This window comes from Acanthaster planci, linkage group LG05 (assembly GCF_054643075.1).
Source record: "Acanthaster planci isolate LZ-2023a linkage group LG05, COTS_SCS, whole genome shotgun sequence".
NCBI classification, from domain to species: Eukaryota; Metazoa; Echinodermata; class Asteroidea; order Valvatida; family Acanthasteridae; genus Acanthaster; species Acanthaster planci.
Window position 1 is genome coordinate 4,112,304 of NC_141781.1, and position 19,351 is coordinate 4,131,654.

The 19,351-nt window shown below is 42.9% G+C and overlaps 3 protein-coding genes across 3 annotated transcripts; 2 read left to right on the top strand and 1 right to left on the bottom strand.

Annotated features, from left to right (window-relative positions):
* The first annotated feature begins 260 nt into the window (after positions 1 to 260).
* Positions 261 to 7,171, top strand: rpl17 (ribosomal protein L17). Its single transcript, XM_022249026.2, has 7 exons — positions 261 to 331; positions 2,923 to 2,973; positions 3,898 to 3,938; positions 4,497 to 4,631; positions 5,305 to 5,403; positions 6,119 to 6,215; positions 6,877 to 7,171. The coding sequence occupies exons 2-7, from the start codon at positions 2,934 to 2,936 to the stop codon at positions 7,017 to 7,019; spliced, it is 555 nt and encodes a 184-aa protein (XP_022104718.1). The 5' UTR covers positions 261 to 331; positions 2,923 to 2,933; the 3' UTR covers positions 7,020 to 7,171.
* A 610-nt stretch (positions 7,172 to 7,781) lies between these two features.
* On the top strand, positions 7,782 to 14,074 carry dtwd2 (DTW domain containing 2). Its single transcript, XM_022248971.2, has 5 exons — positions 7,782 to 8,031; positions 10,968 to 11,153; positions 12,559 to 12,757; positions 12,912 to 13,040; positions 13,188 to 14,074. The coding sequence occupies exons 1-5, from the start codon at positions 7,862 to 7,864 to the stop codon at positions 13,317 to 13,319; spliced, it is 816 nt and encodes a 271-aa protein (XP_022104663.1). The 5' UTR covers positions 7,782 to 7,861; the 3' UTR covers positions 13,320 to 14,074.
* On the bottom strand, positions 13,501 to 19,081 carry LOC147799021 (uncharacterized). Its single transcript, XM_087136682.1, has 2 exons — positions 18,408 to 19,081; positions 13,501 to 16,101 (listed from the first exon to the last, which is right to left on the bottom strand). The coding sequence occupies exons 1-2, from the start codon at positions 18,511 to 18,513 to the stop codon at positions 14,966 to 14,968; spliced, it is 1,242 nt and encodes a 413-aa protein (XP_086992808.1). The 5' UTR covers positions 18,514 to 19,081; the 3' UTR covers positions 13,501 to 14,965.
* Between the last annotated feature and the right edge of the window lie 270 nt (positions 19,082 to 19,351).

Sequence of the window (19,351 nt, forward strand, 5' to 3'; positions counted from 1 at the left end):
CTGTTATTGAAAGCAACTAGAGAAAGCCAATTCAGTATTACACACAGGCCCTCTGCAGTATGCTAATACAATACCATATGCCCATCACCGCAGTGAGAGACAATTTTTTTTTTCCATTTTCCATCCAAGACTGAATTCAGCACCCGTTTTCCCTTTTTTTCTGCATATAGTTTTGGGGATTTTAAAAGTGAAAAGTTAAAAACGCCCTCTATCGAATTGTCTCGTAGACTGGTTCCTTTCTGCCCCCATGATTTCGAATGACAAGATATCGGGAACCACTTCACCGAAGGAAAAACTTAACACGGCCTTTTGATCCGGTTGCACTGTAGAGGTGAATTTTACAGAACGATACACCCAGAGAAAATCCAAATCATCCTGGGATGCATCAGTATTTTTTACTATTTTGTGATATTTGAATTGGTTATGAAGGGCGGGGTCTTCATGTATTTTATTTATATGTCGTAAACGTCATGTTTTTTCCATGTTTTTTAACGGCAAAGAATGAGCCTGCTTGCAATGAAATAAACACGTTACACAGAGTACATACATGCGTACGATTATTGCCAACAAGTTCTTGGCCGAGGCCTTCACTCAGAGGGAAAGAATTCCCTATGGATGTCACCAATTTTTCCATGCAGATACCATCTGAGAGCAATAGGCCCCCTAAAGTGTCCAGAAAATTCAAATTTAGGCGTGAAAATGTTTGTGTTAGCCATGACTGAGAATGAAAGTTTTAGATTTGCGTCCAGAACTTTTTTGGAAAAAACATTTTTTTTTCATTATTTTTCATATATGGCAGAGCGCGGAATGGTTAAGTGCGATGAATATGTAAAGTAGGTCGTAGGAATTCACAAAAGATCAACAACAACATAGGCTAGGCCTATACCACGTTCCCTGGTAGGCCTACATATATGACACTTAAATTCTCCCTACATTGAACTGAGCTTAATGCATATTCTGTTCAATAACTGGTATGCCAGCCGCAAGCAGCCACAATCTCTCATTTCAAATAAGGCGAATGAGGTCATCAAGTTGTCAAACAGAACAAGTTTTGATTGGATGCAGCGTTCTGTATACTCGCGGCCAGCCAGCCAAAGCAACTGCTGCCCAAGTTTTGGAAGAGCCCATTGGTACATGATGTAGTATCTTATCGCTCAGTCCGTGTATTACATATGTCTTGACATGGAACAGCCATTGAGAAGATTAGGGATCAAGTGATGTAATGTTCAACGACCTTATTTTAAAGATGGCAACTGTGAGGGTGAGCCTGTGAGATTGAATGGGTGAAGGCAAAAAGACAAGAAAATACCAGAACAACGTGAGTGAAGTCATTCAATATATGGCCACCCCGAACATCTGAAAACACCAAAAACCAGCTGGCTACCATGAAGTTTGTAGCACAAGTTCACATGTTTCGGGGCTTCCCAAAAGGTGGCAGGTGGTTTTTGGCCGTCCTTTGGTGATTCACAGTACCTGTTAGGTGCTTTCCGTTCGTCTCTTAGGCTTTCGTGACTTTTTTTGGTTGTCTGCATTTGATAATTTTCGTTTTGTACGTTTTCCAGCGGTTGGTAGGTGTTTCAAGAAACGTCTTCTGGTTGGTTATTGGTTTTCAGTGTTTTCCGGTATATAGGTTGTTTTCTGATAATTAGTGTGTTTCAGTAGTTTTCCTGTGTTTTCAGTAGGTTTCCTGTGTTTAGGTGTTTTCCGGTTGTTTTTCAGTATTTTCCGGTATTTTTCGGTGTTTTGCGGTATATAGTATAACCGCACCAAGCTTTATCCAATCGCCTGGGCACAGGTGTCTGGATGATTACCAGAATGATGTGAACAGAATTGTTTGTATCGCTTTGAAATAAACTTGAAGAGGATTAGAAATAAACCCAATGCTAGTCCAACCATTCGCATTATTAATTCACCATATGGACAACACAGTCGATATTCAATTAGTGAATGCCGTAGAGTTTACTATAATAACTACATGTCGTTTGTGGAACTCCTCTCTCGACCGTTTTTTGAAAGAGGCTTGTAACGCACTGGAGCACAGCGACAAAGTGGAAATGGAGCGAAGTGGGGATGGGGCGATGTGGGGATGGGGCGAAGTAGTTAGGGGTGAAGTGGTTCGGGGCAAAGTGGAAATGGGGTGAAGTGACTGTAAAGCCCGTAAACTAGTAGTAGTAGTCCGAGTAACTTGGACCCTACAGATTGCTTTTTTGTTTAACATTTGGACATGGTCAAGCGATAGTAGGGTCCGAGTACAGTGTACCTTCCATAGCTTTAGTTTCCGTTAACCCTCCTATGGTTTTACAGCACAAATGTGCTCCAATGCCCACAGTCACTGGTCAGCATGTAGTTTCTGTATGGAACTCAAACATGCACAGGTTCAGTGTGTACACAGTAGGTTGTCAGCACAAAATGACCCAGGGTCTTTTGTGCAGTCCTCTTCACTGCATTTGGTTTACTGCACAATGATGCACATGAAACAGTGAAGCACAGTTGTTGGACAGCACAAAAGTGAAATCTGATATTCCTGTGAGGGACAGTTGGTGCAGTGCACAACACAACACAGCTGTGCTTCTTTGAGGTGTTCACCAAATGACCCAAAGAGTGACTTCCGCATAGGAGGGTTAATTCATTTCACTCAAAATAACCCTGAGTCAAATCCTCCGAATTCACCCTCTATAACTGTCCTTAAAATGTCTAATGCACCCATCTATGGATTAAGTAAGATCCCAGTAATGATAATGCGGGTTACTCACATGTGGGAAGAAAAGAGAAATTTCCCCTTCAAATTGGAAATGCTCTTGTCAACGAGCTCGAAGGTACCATCTTTCCTCAAACAGCAAATTTTGATCGGCCCTAAGTACATTTTCCACGCTGTTTCTGTGTAGGGCTGTATTGACCATAATTTTGCTTGATATTTTTCAGGCGTTGGCAACATGACACGTTATTCACAGGAGCCTGACAACGCCACAAAGTGTAAGTCTGAGAGGCTGTTTTTGTTATTGTCACAGCCGTCTTCTTACAACATAGTTTAGAGACTTGACCCTAACCAAGCTAATCCCAACTATATCCAACAGTCGTCAATGTCTATTGGACTTAATTGATACGAGCAGTGAACAAAAGGCCTTGTCTCCTGGCTGTTGGATTCTATTTTGTGCAGTAGGCTTCACAGTGTTTCTGCTGTTGGATTCTGGAAGGTTGATTAGAGTGCCTTGGGGAAACCTGAAGATGTTTTAGGGCCAAAGGCCAAATTTCATTTGAAGTATCTTTAGCAAGCTGTGGAACATTGAAAGTTTCAACAAGAGAAGTTTGGGTTTGTGTTTACATGATTGTAATCATGGCCATTCTTTGATTGGATTGCAGTCAGCGTAACCTTGGTGGACAGACTTCACACTTTGTAAATATTTCATACTTTTATAAGGCAGAAGGTTTGCAGAGATACCGTGTGGATTATCTCTTTTGTGAGTATTATGGTTCTGAAAAGAAAGGGTACTCTACGTTATAAACAGTAAGTGCTCTGTCCATCGTCGTCAGAGCCTTAAATACTCACAAAAGAGATAATCCACATAGTGTCTCTGCAAACCTTCTACCTTATTGTAGATCCACCTTGCAAACCGTCAAGTATGTTTTGCTACCCTTCATATGTTTTGATATGATACAATGTAGTCATGGATATGGACTTTATCCTGGGTAGAACAAGTTTGTCTCCTTGTATCGAGAGAGCAACTTTATTGGGGACCCAAATCATCTGAATCCATGTGTAATTTACTTGTCTCAGCCTGTCTGCCATCAAGCAAAGTAAAGGAAATTGTGTTGCTGACACTTGTTCGGCCAGGAAATAAATTAAATTTTTTTCCAGCTGTTGACATCTTTTTGTTATTTTTTTTTACTCTCCTGTAGCATGCAAGGCGCGTGGCTCCTACCTTCGAGTGCATTTCAAGGTAATAGGCACGTTTTAATGTTGCATTGTTCTATTCTCAGCCGGTCTCCTCTCAGTTGCAGAGCAAGCCCGCCTTGGTGCTCCCCCCCCCACCCTCCTATTCATTCTGCATATCTTCATTCTTGTCAGGCTACCTTTTATCAGCTGGCCACAGGGAACTACGTGTAAGTTGGACGTAGATTTCCCCCCCCCCATTCCTTTTGTATTGGTCCGTTCTCTTAATCCACTGCCATCTTCTCTGTATCTGTGGAGCCACCTACAGGGTGTTGAGGTTGGATTTAACCCTCGTGTGCAAAGATGCATTCTTGACAAGGTGTCCTTTCAGTCAAATTCAGTCAAATGACTTAGGGCAAATCAAATGGAAGGAACTGTCTGTGACTTCTGCAGCAAAAGGAGGGTTAAGTCTTTTCCTTCTCTGTTGAATTCACCTAGACAGCTCTTTTGACTGGGTAACCCCCCTCTCAAAAAGCACACTTTTTGTGGTAGTTTTCAAACTGCGGGCAATATTGCAACTTATACTGATTTCTTTTTTTTTAATGGTTATGTCCATCATCTGCAGAACACTCGGGAGACGGCTGCCGTCATCAAGCACATGCACCTGCGGAAAGCGGTGCGTTTCCTGAATGACGTCATCAAGAAGAAGCAGTGCGTCCCCTTCAGGAGGTTCAATGGTGGAGTTGGTCGCAAGGCTCAGGTAGCTTTACCTCTGGGTATCCTCCTCCCAGTCCTGGGTATTCCCGTGATTTGGTGTGCAATCCATTAAATTCAATGCAATTGGTGTAAATTCAGCTGTGGTGTGTAACACTTGTAATGCTTGGCAATTGTTCAACCTCTTGCTGCCGGGTGGTTTGAAAAATGCAGTGCACATAATCGGGACTTTTTCAAGATTTTCAGTTTTCAAAAAAAATTTTCAACAATTTATCATTTCAATTAATGGATGTGTACACCTGCACGAATGACTGTCTGGTGTCCACTCTAGTCTGACAGCCCAAGTATTTAAGCCAGGCATGCAGCCTTGTGAAAAAAAGCCCAAATTGTGTGGTCTTATGTAACGTTCTTTTGTTCATGAACCTGGCACAGCGCGCTGCTGACCTCTTTCCAATAGGGGCCAGATTAGCGTGCAGCGGCGCTGTGTGGCTCATCGCTGCGGTTGTGGAGCGCTTTTGTCCCCAGTGGTAATCCGCTCGTAATTTAACACAGTGACCAGCTTTCCGCGACAGCCTTTTCTTGAGTTCTGTCCCGTAGTTTTTTCTTTGTCACTCAGTTCTTTGTTTCTCGCTGTTGGCATTCAAGCTGTTGTGCCAAGTCTGTCATGTGTTCTAGCCTGAAACATGTCACCAGCCTCTGTTTCGTTTGTGTGTGGTTAGGCCAAGGCGTGGAACCACACACAGGGACGCTGGCCCAAGAAGAGTGCGGAATTCATGCTTCAGCTGCTGAAGAATGCAGAGAGCAATGCCGAATTCAAGGTAACGGAGCCCTCACACTTTTTTTTTTACCTCAGATATTGTGTCAAATGAGCACTTCCCTCTGCAGCGGTGTGTGATCAAAATCGGTAAAAGTACCCATGACTGTACAGCTTACTAAGGATCGGCTATCCATTGTAGTAGGCAAGGGTTTGTTTAGCACCTGTGTATTTTGCATTAAAAACTAGACAGGCTTGTTTATGAAGTGATCATGAATTCTTTATGAAAGGGCATAGCAGTCACCACTTGTACCATGTACGGTTGTCGTCATTGTGCCAATTCAACACTGGGTGCTGCCTTTGCAATATGGGTGATTCACAATGCAGTGCGCCACCAAGAGGTTGTCTCAGAGAGGCCTTTTTGCAGTGCATCATGGGATACATAGTGGACAAGGTCTCATTTGTCAACTGTGCTGTGTGTGGGAAACTTGACTTTTTTTTTTGAATGTTTGCTTACCTTGGTAGAAAATTTGAAATTGCTTATTGCGAATGGGTGTTAGGCAGTCAAAATGATGGATTTGTGTGGTGCAGGGAATGACTCAAAGTGAACTTAATCACAGCAGCGATTAAGGTCACCAAGTGCCCTCTTTCATTTATGCACAGAGACCAAGCTCTGCACTCATCTTCGGGATGGTTTTTATACTTCTGACCGTGTGTCGGTTATTTATAGTATTAATAATGCCCCCCCCACCCCTACACCCTTTCACCACCACTCCCAGGGCCTAGATGTGGACTCCTTGGTGATCGATCACATCCAGGTCAATGCTGCCCCCAAGATGAGACGCCGGACCTACCGTGCTCATGGTCGCATCAACCGTAAGTAGAGTATTTAAGAACTTTGGCACTCTGATAGCGTTAAAAAATTGTGACCTTTCATGTGTTTGACATGAGCATTTACGCTGGCAACTAATTCTTAAATAATGCTTACTGACTTGAACCCTTGAAGGTTAATGTAAATCAGATTGTAATCATGTTCGAGTTTGCATAATTGGGGTTATAAGTTGACAAATTTAGTAATAGATGTCCACACCAGTGTTATGGAAACCTGGAAGTCCCTAACCTTGACCATGACTAAGAGATGATACTGAACCCAACAAAACCTGATCTGAAGATCGAGATGTAAATGACAAAAAGAGACACTTTAAATCTTTCCATTTCACATGATGCTGGATTGTAAAGTTGTTTGCTGGAACTGTTTGGGCAATAAATACTCAGAAATGTCTCAACTTAACTCTTATTTTCACAACAGCCTTGGTAGATAACATTAATGGGGCAGCACGGAGCTTTGCATTTCTATGCGTGCTGTCTGATAGCCACAGTTATATGAGATGCAAAGAGCATTTGATAATGAAGTGAAATGAAATGGTACGTGCATTATAGCATAAATGTGACCGAGCAAAATTGGTGTGAAGTTTGTGGTGTCGAATTGGGTTAACCTTAATTGAAGGAAAACTTGTTTCATTTCTCTTGCCCGCAGCCTACATGAGTTCTCCCTGCCACATGGAGGTCATCCTGTCTGAGCGTGAGCAGATCGTGCCCAAGCCTGACGAGGTGGAGAAGAAGACGAAGAAGGTGTCCAAGAAGAAGATGGCACGCCAGAAGATGATGGGACGAGAATAGACCCTCGGAGTAGCAAATGGGAAGAGCCCAAAATTCAAACAATACAACCACATTTGAAAGCACTCTAGAGAAGGAGAGGGGGGTGTGTTTGTGCATACATCCACGACTGATGGTGAATGGTGTTAATAAAAATCAGAAAGTATAAAAAAGAACGCATGATGAAGTCTGTGTTTTGATTGGTCTGTCCAGGTTTTGTATTGTTAATACAGGTGGTGATGTGGTACAAAAATTGTTTATATTGTAAAAAACTTGTAATCATTTCCTTTGTTGAAAAAGTTGGCAGCATTGGAGTTGGATGGTTCCCAGTCAAGTCCGAGTGATAATGATAGAGAAAGGAAAGTCCCATAGTCAAACATGCCTTCGTCCTTGACATCAAAACAGAACATTATGCAGTCAACGAAAATTCACCAAAAAATTACCCTTCATTTGGTTCAGCAGGATTGTAGCTGGGGGAGTGCTCCCAACTTTCTTGATACATTTGGCCCGGCCAATTTTCTTTTGTACAGCACACTGGGGAAACCGATTGTACTAGAGGTTGTAATCACGTAAAGGGCCTTAAGTAATTCCACGGGGGAAGGTTCCATGAGGCATTTGAAGAATAGTCAGCTCTCAAGAACCGTTTTCCCAAAGTACATGTATAATGGTGCACACCTAGACAAACGTGCTGTAAAAAAACCACATCCAAGATTAGGAAGGAAATGTATTTTTGGAACACTTGAGGGCGCCACGTTATAAACTCTAGTCAGCTACCCTACTCCCAAACTGGTAACGGCAAACCAGGAGACTCTAGGGTGAGACTTGAGTGTGCGGATGATATTGTACGTACGTGCAGACGTGAGAAGATGGAGCAGTCGAAGAGGGAAGGAGTCTCAATCAGAGAGGAAAACTTGCTTGAAGAGGCAGACACTGTAAATTTGGCAGATGATGATTCATGCACGAAGCAGATTTTGACTGATATGACGGCAACTCCTCCAGATCCTCCGTCAAAACGGAGAATGTGTGGCCGTTGTGGGTTAGTTCAGCTCAACTGAGTGCTAGTGGAGCGTTAGCCCAATGTAGCCTACAGTACGCTGCGCTTCCGTACAGCCACATGCCCAGGGCCATATACATGAACCGAATTTCGTTGACTTTTTTATGTGCTTCGAAATGAAAGCATTTTCACGATTGGAGTTGCTCGATATAATGTACGCCATACCCTCTCCGCTTCTAAATCAATCCTTCACTACGTAATCTTACCTCCTACTTTTCGAGAAATTTGCAGCTAATTTTTGAACTTCATACGTTCGTGCACATTGATTGACATTGACAGCTCGAATCATCATGGTGTCAAGTTTGTGACCCCTAAACCGTGACCTCATATTATGCAAATATAGCACCAGGAGTTAAGATGCGACGGCTAGTTCCTGTTTACCCATGTGTGGGCTGGCAGTCATGGCAGTGAGCAGTTTAGGCTCGGGTAAACAGGACCTAGCCGTCGCATCTGAATTCCTGGTGCTGTATTTGCAAAAAATGAGGTCATGGTTCAGGGGTCACAAACTTGACGCCATGATGATTCGAGCTGTCAACGTCAGTGTGCACGAACATGATGAATGTATGAAGTTCAAAAATTAGCAGCAAATTTCTCACAAAGTAGGAGGTAAGGTTACGTAGTGAAGGATTGATTTAGAAGCAGAGAGGGTATGGCGTACATCAACCAACTCCAATCGGGAAAATGCTTTCATTTCGGAATGCTTGAAAAAGTCAACAAAATTCGGTATATGGGCATGTGGCTGTAGGGGAGCGCAGCATACCGTAGGCCACATTAATGGGGTTAAGTGGAGCGTTAGTACTTAGGCCTTGTACAAGGCCTAGGCTACCCCCAGCTAATTGTGGGGTCCGACGTTTGCTCCTCTCCCACGAACCCCACAGGAAAAGAGCCTTTTTCGCCAATTGAGTTGTGTACCCATAGAAATGTTTCTTCATTTCCCCCAAGAGTTTTATGTAAGATGCTTACATACCTTTGTTTTGAGTACCTAGAAAGAAAAGGGCCAAAACCATGCCATTTTCCGAAAAAGGTGCAAATATTTTCTGATCAGTGTCTGAGATTAATGCGGTTCACATGTGTACTTGCGTGTCACACATTTATGCCCAAATTGAAGGAAGACAGCAACAGCCGTTGGGCACTAGTGCACATGAGCGTGATGTGCAGTGAACGCTTTCTGTTGAGTGGCTTTGTGCACCCAACGGCTATTGCTTGTCTCCCTTCATTTTGGGCAAAAATAAGGAGGAGCCCTGTGATTGGTCAGTGTGACCCCCAGCGTGCTGTAGCCAACTGCCATTTCAACCAGCACGGCTAAGAATTGCACACACATGTACGGAAAGTGGCTGTAGTCAATTTCCATGTCTTGTGTATCGATGGCAGCTGTAGTCAACTATTTGGTCACGGCTCGTCTTTGCAAGTACACATGGGAACCGCATGACTCTCAGACACTGATCAGGAAATATTTGCCCCTTTTTTTTAAAACGGCATGGTTTTGGCCCTTGGTACTTAAAACAAAGGTATGTAAGCCATCTTACATAAAACTCTTAGGGGAAAAGAAGCAATATTTCTATGGGTACACAACTCGAATAAAATGGCTGTTCGTGCCCTGTTTAACCTCACGCATAGCCTATGGCGAAAAAGGATCTTTTCTGTGGGGTTTGTGGGAGAGGAGCGGACAGTTCTTGGGGTAGGCCTAGGTTATTCCTTACCCCCCAGAACTGTGGTATGGGGTCTGACGTCCGCCTCGCTCCCACAGTTTTGGGGGTAAGTATTCCTCATTTTCGAATTTTGGACAGGATCAGTTATACCCAGAGGCATGCATGACTGGCCTTACGTGGTTTGGGCACAAGACTTGTTGATCATGATGTTTGGGAGTGCTACCAATGACTGTTTCTTGGTCAATACGTCTTGTGCCCCGACCTCATATGCGGTTTCGTTAGAGGACCATGTTCCTCCATAGAGTTCTTGTGCCAGCAAAATCTAGGCACCTGTATTTGAATGGGTTCAAGTGTTGTGTGATTGTCGAGGGACAACGGTGGGATTTTGACAGATTTTGAAATCGGAAATATCACTCAAGCCCCAAAAGTTTTCCTTTGGCATGTAAGAAAGCCAGTAGGTGGTGAAAAGGGTATTTTTGGTGAGTCTTTGGAATTTTTGAGAACCGTCGTCACTTTACTACATGTATATGTAATGTAGTGGAGCGTTAGTGTGACCGATCCCGTCCAAAATTTGAAAAAGAGGAATACTGACGCTCCACTCAGTAGAGCTTGGTTAGTTGGAAGAGTCATTCTAGTTTACCCCCCAGAACTGTGGGGTCCGACGTCTGCCCCCTCCTACAAGGCGGACATCGGACCCCACAGATTTAGGGGTATTTCCAGTTTTCATGCGGCGTCTACGTCTGTCAAATTATTCTTGTAGACCGGTAACAGGGTGTTCATTACCATAAGCACCCTGTTCCTATAATCTGATTATAAAGAAACCAAGTCTACGTTTTTGAAACAACTGACTTACATGTAAATAAGTTGGCTGTGATTGCTTCGAGAACTCAAAGTCACTACTCTGTCACACTCCGTGTGACTGAACCAACACGGTTTACATGGTGTTGTAACACTATGGGGTTTTGGAATCGAACTTTTGCGGTGAAATGGTTCACAGGTTTAAGAAAGCTATGAAATCAAATTTTCCCATCAGCAAACCTGATTAATCTATAGTTCTTGACCCAGGATGGTCTTACAATGAAGACAACACAAGATGTCATCCTCCGCCACCGAAAGTGGTCGAACCAAGATAGGTTTGGGCACAGGGTCCTCAAGTGTTGTCTGTACATATATGTGGAACTCTTTTACAAAAAATCTAGTGCCAATAATTTTTGTTTTCTTAGTTCTGTGACATGAATCCTAACTCTAGATTTCTTTTGAATCAATTAGCCGGCCAGCCAAGGTATGTCTATGCCCACACTTCCCTGAGAAGCCACTGGACATCTCAACGTGTGTCTACGTGATTCAGCATCCAAACGAGGAGAGCCGATCATTACGGACGGTGCCCATACTGATGAACTGTTTACAGCAGGGCAAGTGCCACGTCATTCGAGGCAGACGCTTCTCCGAAATTGGGTAAATTATGAAATGAAAGTCTGCCGCCGCAATGTCGAGATGAAGCATGGTGTGGGGAGGAGAATTTTATATTTGTGATCACTTTAACCCTGAGCATTTGCTTTGGAGTATCCTGACTTCTCCAGTTTGTAAACGAAACAGTCTAGTAACTCAGTGGTACTTTCTTTGCACTTCCGACCAAGTTTAGCATGAAGCCCTATATAAGGTAGTTGCATGCTGCAAAATCAAGTGTTGGATTTTGGGCAGATTTTGGGCAGATTTTGGGAAGTTGAATGTGACAGAATGGGTTTTCATCCAGATCCAACACTTCAGTCTGCTGTATTGTTTCATTTGTACACCATACACAGAATAGTTCTGGGAAAGAGTTCCATATACATGTACAGACGACACTTGATGCCCCTGTGCACAATCCTATGGGACTTATCTCACAAAACTCAAGTGTTTTCTAAGCGAAGGCTTTGGAACTTTCTTAGCTAAATTTCACTTTTCAGGACATGTTATCACTTTCTGATGGCTATAATATTTTAAGGGAAAGTCTGTGTTGCCCACATAAGGAATTTTTTCGAGTTCTGAAACTTTCAGAGATTTTACAGGAGCCCAATGCACCAGAATACGAAACAGTGTGATATTGGTACTTTTACCAAGGTGGAAATTTACAGCTGATAGTTTCATTTAGAGGGATGTTGAACATGATGTAACCCTTGTCAGGCCATGTCTCCCAAGCCATGCTTATAGGCCGATCCGGTGACAAGAATGAGGAGCCATTACTGGGGTGTCGTCGCGCGTGTGAAAAAAAAGAGATCCACATTGAATGCTTCCTCATCGGCCAATGGGAGTGCACTGCTAACCCAAATCACCTGCTTGTCAAGCCTAGGAATGCACGCCTTAGACAAGTGGGTTATATGAGATTTAGTTGATTTTGGCAGAAACAGGAAAAAAGTTCCATAAAAGGACGCCGCTTGACACCCTGTACACAAACCCTATGAGACTGGTCTGAAAAATTCTCTTAAGGAAACGACTTGGGTTTTCTTCCCTCCTAAATTGAACTTTTCTGGACGTTTTTGCTTTCTGATGGCTAATAGGCCACTGTAGGGAATAAGTACTGGCGTCTGTATGTTGAACTCTCCCCGAGAACAGATTAAAAGATTTGTTCTTACTGGATTTTCTGTTCTTACTGTTTGGCATTGTTCAATAACACAATCTTCACATTTGACAATTGCAGAAGTGTTGGAGATTACAATTTGACTAAGCAAGCTGCTTTTTGAGTTTGTGGTTAGAGGTAATACATAGAAAAACTATGAAATTTCAATAGTATTTTAGGTAATTCCCTCAAGTTGGATCGTGCACTTGGCCATTTTTCAGTGCTTCTTGTTATTTATATGTACTTGTCTTTGTATTTCCTCAGTCACCCAGTGCTAACTGCTGTCTGCCGGGATCCCAAGACCCTTGTGTTGTTCCCAGGGCCAGAGGCGATAGACATCTCCCAAGTCCCACCCCTTCCTCCGGACAGCCAATCAGGCTACAATCTGATTGTGATTGATGGGACTTGGAACCAGGCCAGGAGCATGTACAAAAGCAACAACATCTTTCGTCAACCACAACAGGTGTGAAGAATGTAAAAAGAAACATGTTCATGAAACCTTGTAAAGATACGCATGGCTTTCCATAATGCAGCTTTTGGGCTGCGATGAGTGTTAGGCAGTGATATGGTTGATTGCGTAGTAAGTCGTAACACATCTTTGTTTTTATACCAACCAGGTGCAATTGTCCAGTGGAAATCTGAGTGAATATGTAATCCGCACACAGCCAACAAACAGCTGCTTGTCTACCGTAGAATCAGTTGCTGTGTCCTTAGCAATTCTAGAGAAGAGGGCGGAAATTCAGGAGGTGAGAACGTTTCCAAGCAAAGTTAGTTGGATCCTTTTCCCCATCCAACATTTTCATCAATGACTTTGTGAAAGTGAGACAATCAGAAATGATTTGTGTATAGAAAGCTTGTTGGGTTATCAATGCAGTTCTTGTTTCTCACTTCAGACCCTTGTGCGCCCCTTGAGGGCCCTATGTCAATTCCAACTGGACCACGGCGCATGCATTCACCACAGCAAGGAACACCTCAAGGAGAATGGTCTTGTCTACCGTCCAAAGAGCCGACCAGAGTTTAGGTGATGCTTGCTACCTTCCCGAGTCAGTGGACCATCTGCAAATAAAAACTGTTTAGCTCTCTCTTCTGGAATCGCAAAAGTCCTCCTCAAATTCGGGGCTAGGCTACACTTCGAAGTTACCGAATCATGGGATTTATTGTTTATAACGTACCTACAGTGTAATAAAAGACTGCTTTTTTCACAGGTTTTCTGATGACTTTTCAAGAGTGTTATTGTTTGTTACTTCACAATAGTATTAATTTAATGTAAATATGAAAGAGGTAATTCTACAGGTTGGTTAAACAAATGTATTCTACAGCGGATCTACTGCAACTGTGGAATATTACTCTCTGGCCGTTCAACTTGGGTATCCTGTCCAAATCCTGACAGGTACATGTACACTGTATATATTGGGTAACTTTTTTGACCGTGACCTTTTTTTCTAGGGTACGAGTATCTTTGCTTTCGGGGAACCATCAGTCTCCAGAGTCATTTCCTGATACTGGGTAGCTTTTCTTACAAAGACCCCATGGGGTTGTTTATTTGATGGCTGGCCTAATCGTGGCTCTGGAGGACTTCATTTTTTCAAAGGGAAGGTCCCACATTTCAGCAGGGGAAGCTTCCATGACTAGCCTCCTTTCAAAAACTGTGATGACTGTAAGCCTGATACGTACATGTATAAGTGAACACACTGTCTTGAAAACCATGTAACCAGTTGAGCCCTTTGCAGGCAGTGCATTTTGAATGAAATTAAAAATTAATACTTCTTGAGAACATGCACTCAAAGAGATCGGAAAATAGAATGGTATGGTGTGAATTGTGAAATGTTGAACAACAAATTGAATGGAAAGACACAAGTCAATGGATCATTGAAATATTTAATAAAAACATGAAAATAAAAGGGCAGGGTTTATGTACCTGGGTAGCATTTGATTCACATAAAAAACATCCACCAAAAGGTTCTCTCACATTGCATTGAAAAGATGAAACAAGGACTTCTACAAACCGCCCCTTAAAGGGCATACCTGAAAAGTTGTATTGAATTGTGCCAACCAGATTTATATGTAACATTCTCATTAAGTTTGGATATACCTCTTCCAAGTGATGCACCAACTTCATATACTTGAAGACTCGGGCACATTGAAATGGGAAGCAGTTACAGTTTTAAAGGTGGGGGGAACCCAGAGGAATATTCTGGGTAAAACCCATGGAATTGGGTAGAGACCCAAAATTCAATCTGTATGTGGACCGAGCTGGGATTTGAACCTCGACCGCAGAGGTGGAAGGTGAGGAAATAACCACTATGCAAACCGGACTCCCCAATAGTTGCATGCATAGAGTTTGATATTTTGTTGGCACTGTCTGACTTGTTTTTAGACCAACAACTTCAAAGTCCAGGGGCGATGGATGATGAAGCCAGTGAGGAAGCAGAACGAAAACCATGTGTTTGCGTGCATGTCAGTTAATCACCTGCAGCAATTTAGAGAACCCTAAGTATGGGCAACATGCACACCTGCATTTCCTTCCTTCCTGAGGCACGTAACATATTTTACAATTTTTCTCTACTGATACGGTATTTAAACAAGATACATTATATCTTCAAATCACATGCAAAATGGTGCAGGTCAGACTGGAACTCTCCCCTCAAACTTTAAAATAGTGTTTGGTCAATTAGTCTGTGGGTGCCAGTAGCATCTTTTGTCGAATATGTTTGCATGTGTCATTAAGTAGCTGAACGGTTGGACATTTTGTATCGGTGTAAGTATCATGGAAATCAGGAAATTGTAACCTGGCCTGACGAAAGATTGCTTGCAGGATGTTACTGTCCAATTTTGGCACTGGCACACATTTTTTGGTCTTAGGATCCCTTGATTTGCCTGTTACATTTTTAGACGCCAAGTCTTCTTTGGAAAATTCCTTTCGCATCAGAATGGAGCACAACATTCTTCCCGTCGCCTCTGGCTTGGATGCCGCACGTGTAGATGCTCTCCTGACGTCTGCGTGATACTCAAAGATGTCACGCACCAGACCCTCTGAGCCACCAAGTAGAAACTTTCCAGTCTCGTTGCTGGCAATGTAAACGGGTGTCACTGTCGGAGCTGGCCGACGCGTAGCAGACCGAAAGTCTTTTGATGGTGCTTGGTAAAGAGTTTTTGTGCCTGTATTTATACTTTTGCCTGAAGTTATCTGAGGCGTTAATTCACGCTGCGTTTTGCTGGATGATGATGAAATACATGTCATCTGGGGCTTCAGGACTGAGTGGAGGTACTCCACGGACTCACGAAGTGCTCTCTGCCCAGCAATCAGCTGTTGCAGGTCATGCTTGATCTCCCAAAGGGTTGACATAATCTGGTCAGCCGGTAGAGGGGGTGATTGAGTGTCGCCATTTTCTAGACAGGGCAATCCTTGGAGTTGCGGGATTGACTGTGTGTCTCCATTTGCTGGTATGCAGGGAGATGAGGCAAGGGGCTGACCAATTTGAGGGGATGATGGAGAGTCATCATCGCAAGGCAAATGGAAGTCTCCATGTTCTGGTTTAGGCAGAATGTCACAGGTATTTGTTAGTAACGACGAGGCATTTAAAGTTGAAGTAGGAGATTCGACATTCTGTGTGGTTGCGTGAGCACATCTATATCCAACTTGAGACTGGGACAACAGGTTATGGATGTTTTCGTCCCTCTGTTTAGAAGCAGATTCTCCTGATATTGGGTGGAGCTCCTCTGAAGTGATTTGCAAATGACGTTGAAGTTCATTTTTCCACATTTTACGCTGTATGCTTGAAAGGTTTTCATCACCACTCCAAAAATCTATAAATTAATAAAATATATTTTGACAATAAACTAAAGTGTGCCAAGTCAAAAAGACCACAGAAATATTGTCTGAAAACACAACTTTATGAAAAAAACCCACATTTTTAAAAAAAATGACAGAGAAATACAGAGCTATTAGCCAGATATCCCCAGAACTGGGGGAGGGGGGGGGGGAGGGTTGCTGTCTGCCACATTCTTGGGGTGAAACCTGGATGGCTGGTTTGAAAACCTACTTGAATTAGTTTCATATTTGGACACCACTTGAACCCTATGAGACTGGTCTGAAAACTGTGTTTTCTAAGTAAACGACTTGGTATTTTCCCTCCTAAATTCAACCTTTCTGGATATGTTTTTGCTTTCTGATGGCTAATACATGTAGGTCACTGCAGGGAATAATTACTGGTGCCCGTATATGGAACTCCTTCCAACCTGCAATTTCAGCTGGCCCAAGAAACAAGTCTGTGTGAAAATTGAAATGCAGTTTTAACCCCGTGCAAACCCACACGAAAAAAAGTACTAACAAATTAAAATCTACCAAGGTCAATTCAAACAGTTAAGATGAGATAAATGTAAATGGGTCATGAAGTATCCTGTAGCCTAAAATTGCAAGAACATATGCTCAAGCCCCAAAATCCCTCTTTGGAAATGCATGTGGACCGGTATGCCTGTCACTTCAGTTCTAACCAAAACTGCAGTAGAGAGACATTTGAAATTCATCAGCACTACTGGATTGGAAAACATGTATCCAAACACAGATACTAATGAGTCACAAGGTCAGGGAATTGTAAACATGTATTCGGGAACCCTGTTCCCATAAATTAGAAGGGAGACCTACATTTTAACTTTTGGATTCACCTAGGTCGATGACCATGACATCGTGCTCAATAATGGTAGGGTTGATGTTGTGAAAAGAGGGCAGCGCTTTGAGCTTCGAGGGAAGTTACGAGGGGAAGTTGTGAGTGTTTTAACACATGGCAGCTTGACTTGCATAGCTGGTTTATCACTTTTATATCACTAAGAAAGTCATTTTTTTCACCATTTACAATTCGAAATTCCAAAAATATAGGGTCAGCATAATAAAAAGAGCATTGCCTTTGGGGGTTTTTGGGGGGGCTGAGCAGTTTTACAAGATTAAAATGAGAAAAAAAGGGGGTCCCCGAATATATAATTCCCCAAAACCACACATGCTCAGTCAAACCATGGAGCCCAGCTAAAGTATTCCCAGACCTGTGGGGCAGCACTGACATCCGGGAGTTTCACAAAATTGTGGGTAGCAACCAAACCACCCTGATGAAAACAACTGCAACAAGCACGCGTGTACATACTGATCAAAGAAAGGACTGTGTAAACTGATCCTGGTTGGTGCGTGCATATGGGTACAGTCCACTAATTCAAGCCCCATTGTAAACAGTGTAAAATCAGCACCGTTCAGGGCCCAATAACATGCATACTAACATCCCTGAGATTTCTTTAACACAAATGAAATTCTTGTCTGGTCACTAATCTTTCAATTTCTTTTCAATTTTTCGTGGTTTAACCAATTACATTTTAAATTATTCCCACAAAACAAAATCACTCCCCAAAAAAGGATTTTTCCAAAGTCTGATTGCAGCCATTTTTTTCAAGTGGCAACCCTCAACTTTCTCGGGCACTTAGGACCATTTTTCAACCGTAGTTTTTAGACATTCTGCTCTCGTATGAAAGCTCAAAGACCCAGGGAGTTGATCCTGGCAAGGATTTACACAATCTCACCATTTTGGAGGCCAAACAATCTCCTTTTTCAAAAGGCACTGCAGGGGCACGCTAATGAGCTGGCCAGAAATTCTCACTTGAGTTAGTGGTCTACACCCTTTATGTCGCTGTTTTCACCAGCGTGATGCCTGCCATTTTGCAAGAATCCCAGATGTCCGTGCTGCCATCTACAGGCACACTCTGTGGGCTAGGCATAAGCCTTACCACAAATACTGCACAGGTGATTTTGCACAATGGTAGAAAGTTATTGTAGGTACGAAAAAGGTGCAAATATCCCCCTTTCTCTTTCCACAGTGCCTTTCTACCATTGTGCAAAATCACCTATAGCCATGCAGTATTTACGGTAAGGCTGGAGTGTGCTGGGAGTAGAGCTTAAAAAGCAAAGTTCAACCAAAGAATTCAAAATAGGGCACTTGCAGAAGGGTATTAAATATTACGCAATCGATGTCTTATTACTAATTAGTCACTGACAGTGATAGTACAGGAATACCTCTCTATTTTTGTGTATTAATTCACAATAGCTGGCTCGTGAATCTTCTTACTAAACTTACTAGAGTTGTTGCCCTGGTCCACGTCTGTTGACCCCGGAGTTGCTGCTTGCATGGGTTCCTGTTTGATTGTGTGGCAGTCCATGATGTGTGCACGTATACGGTGCATATGAGTTACAGGTCCTTCGCACGTGTTGGAGAAATGGTGGAGAATGTGTCAGCGACGTCCGAAGTATGTCGGCCCGCGCCCGTCAGAATTAGATATAACCTGATAACGGCAACTGATCGATGTGAAACTTGGTTTTATAGTCTGCAATTTTGAGTATGTAAAGACTAAATTAAAGTGGACAAAGTCGCCGCGTTTTTGTAAGAAGTGGTCGCTCTCTACGTAGAGTGGGCAGGCAGTTGGGTCTGGTGACCGGAGAGACTTTGCGCAAGGTCAACTCGTGTATGGATATCCATGGGTGTGTGACTGCTTGAAAAAAACATAGTGTCCATATGAGAGTGTGGTTTTGTTTTGCGAACCGGGCAATTTGATCATGACTTTTTGGGCGCAGTTCTGTGCGTGGGTTGAGAACTAATTTAGCTTGGTCAGGACATTCTTTTCCTTTGTTGCAATTTTTATATTTCACGAACACTTTGCACTGAGGCATGGTTTCTCAGTAAAAAGCCGTCAGTATTTCGACGATCATTCGCGGGATTCCTTGAACTTGTAGTAACGGGTTGCGAGCTGGACACGTTATACTCCTCTCCCGATACTGTTTACAGGTTGCTATGACCGTGTTCGCAAAAGGTTTTTCAAACTATCTCAAAGATCCCACTGCTTTAGCCGTTTGCAAGAGGAGACTCAGGGCGACAGAATGGTAAACATACCGGTGAAATTTCAGCTCTTAAAACAAAGCAGATGTCATTGGATAAAAAGTCGCCGGCTGAATTACCCGGGCTTCTTTTAAGAGCACGAGCCTGGTTAGACCCATAAACAGGGTCCGACGAATACCCCTCTGTCG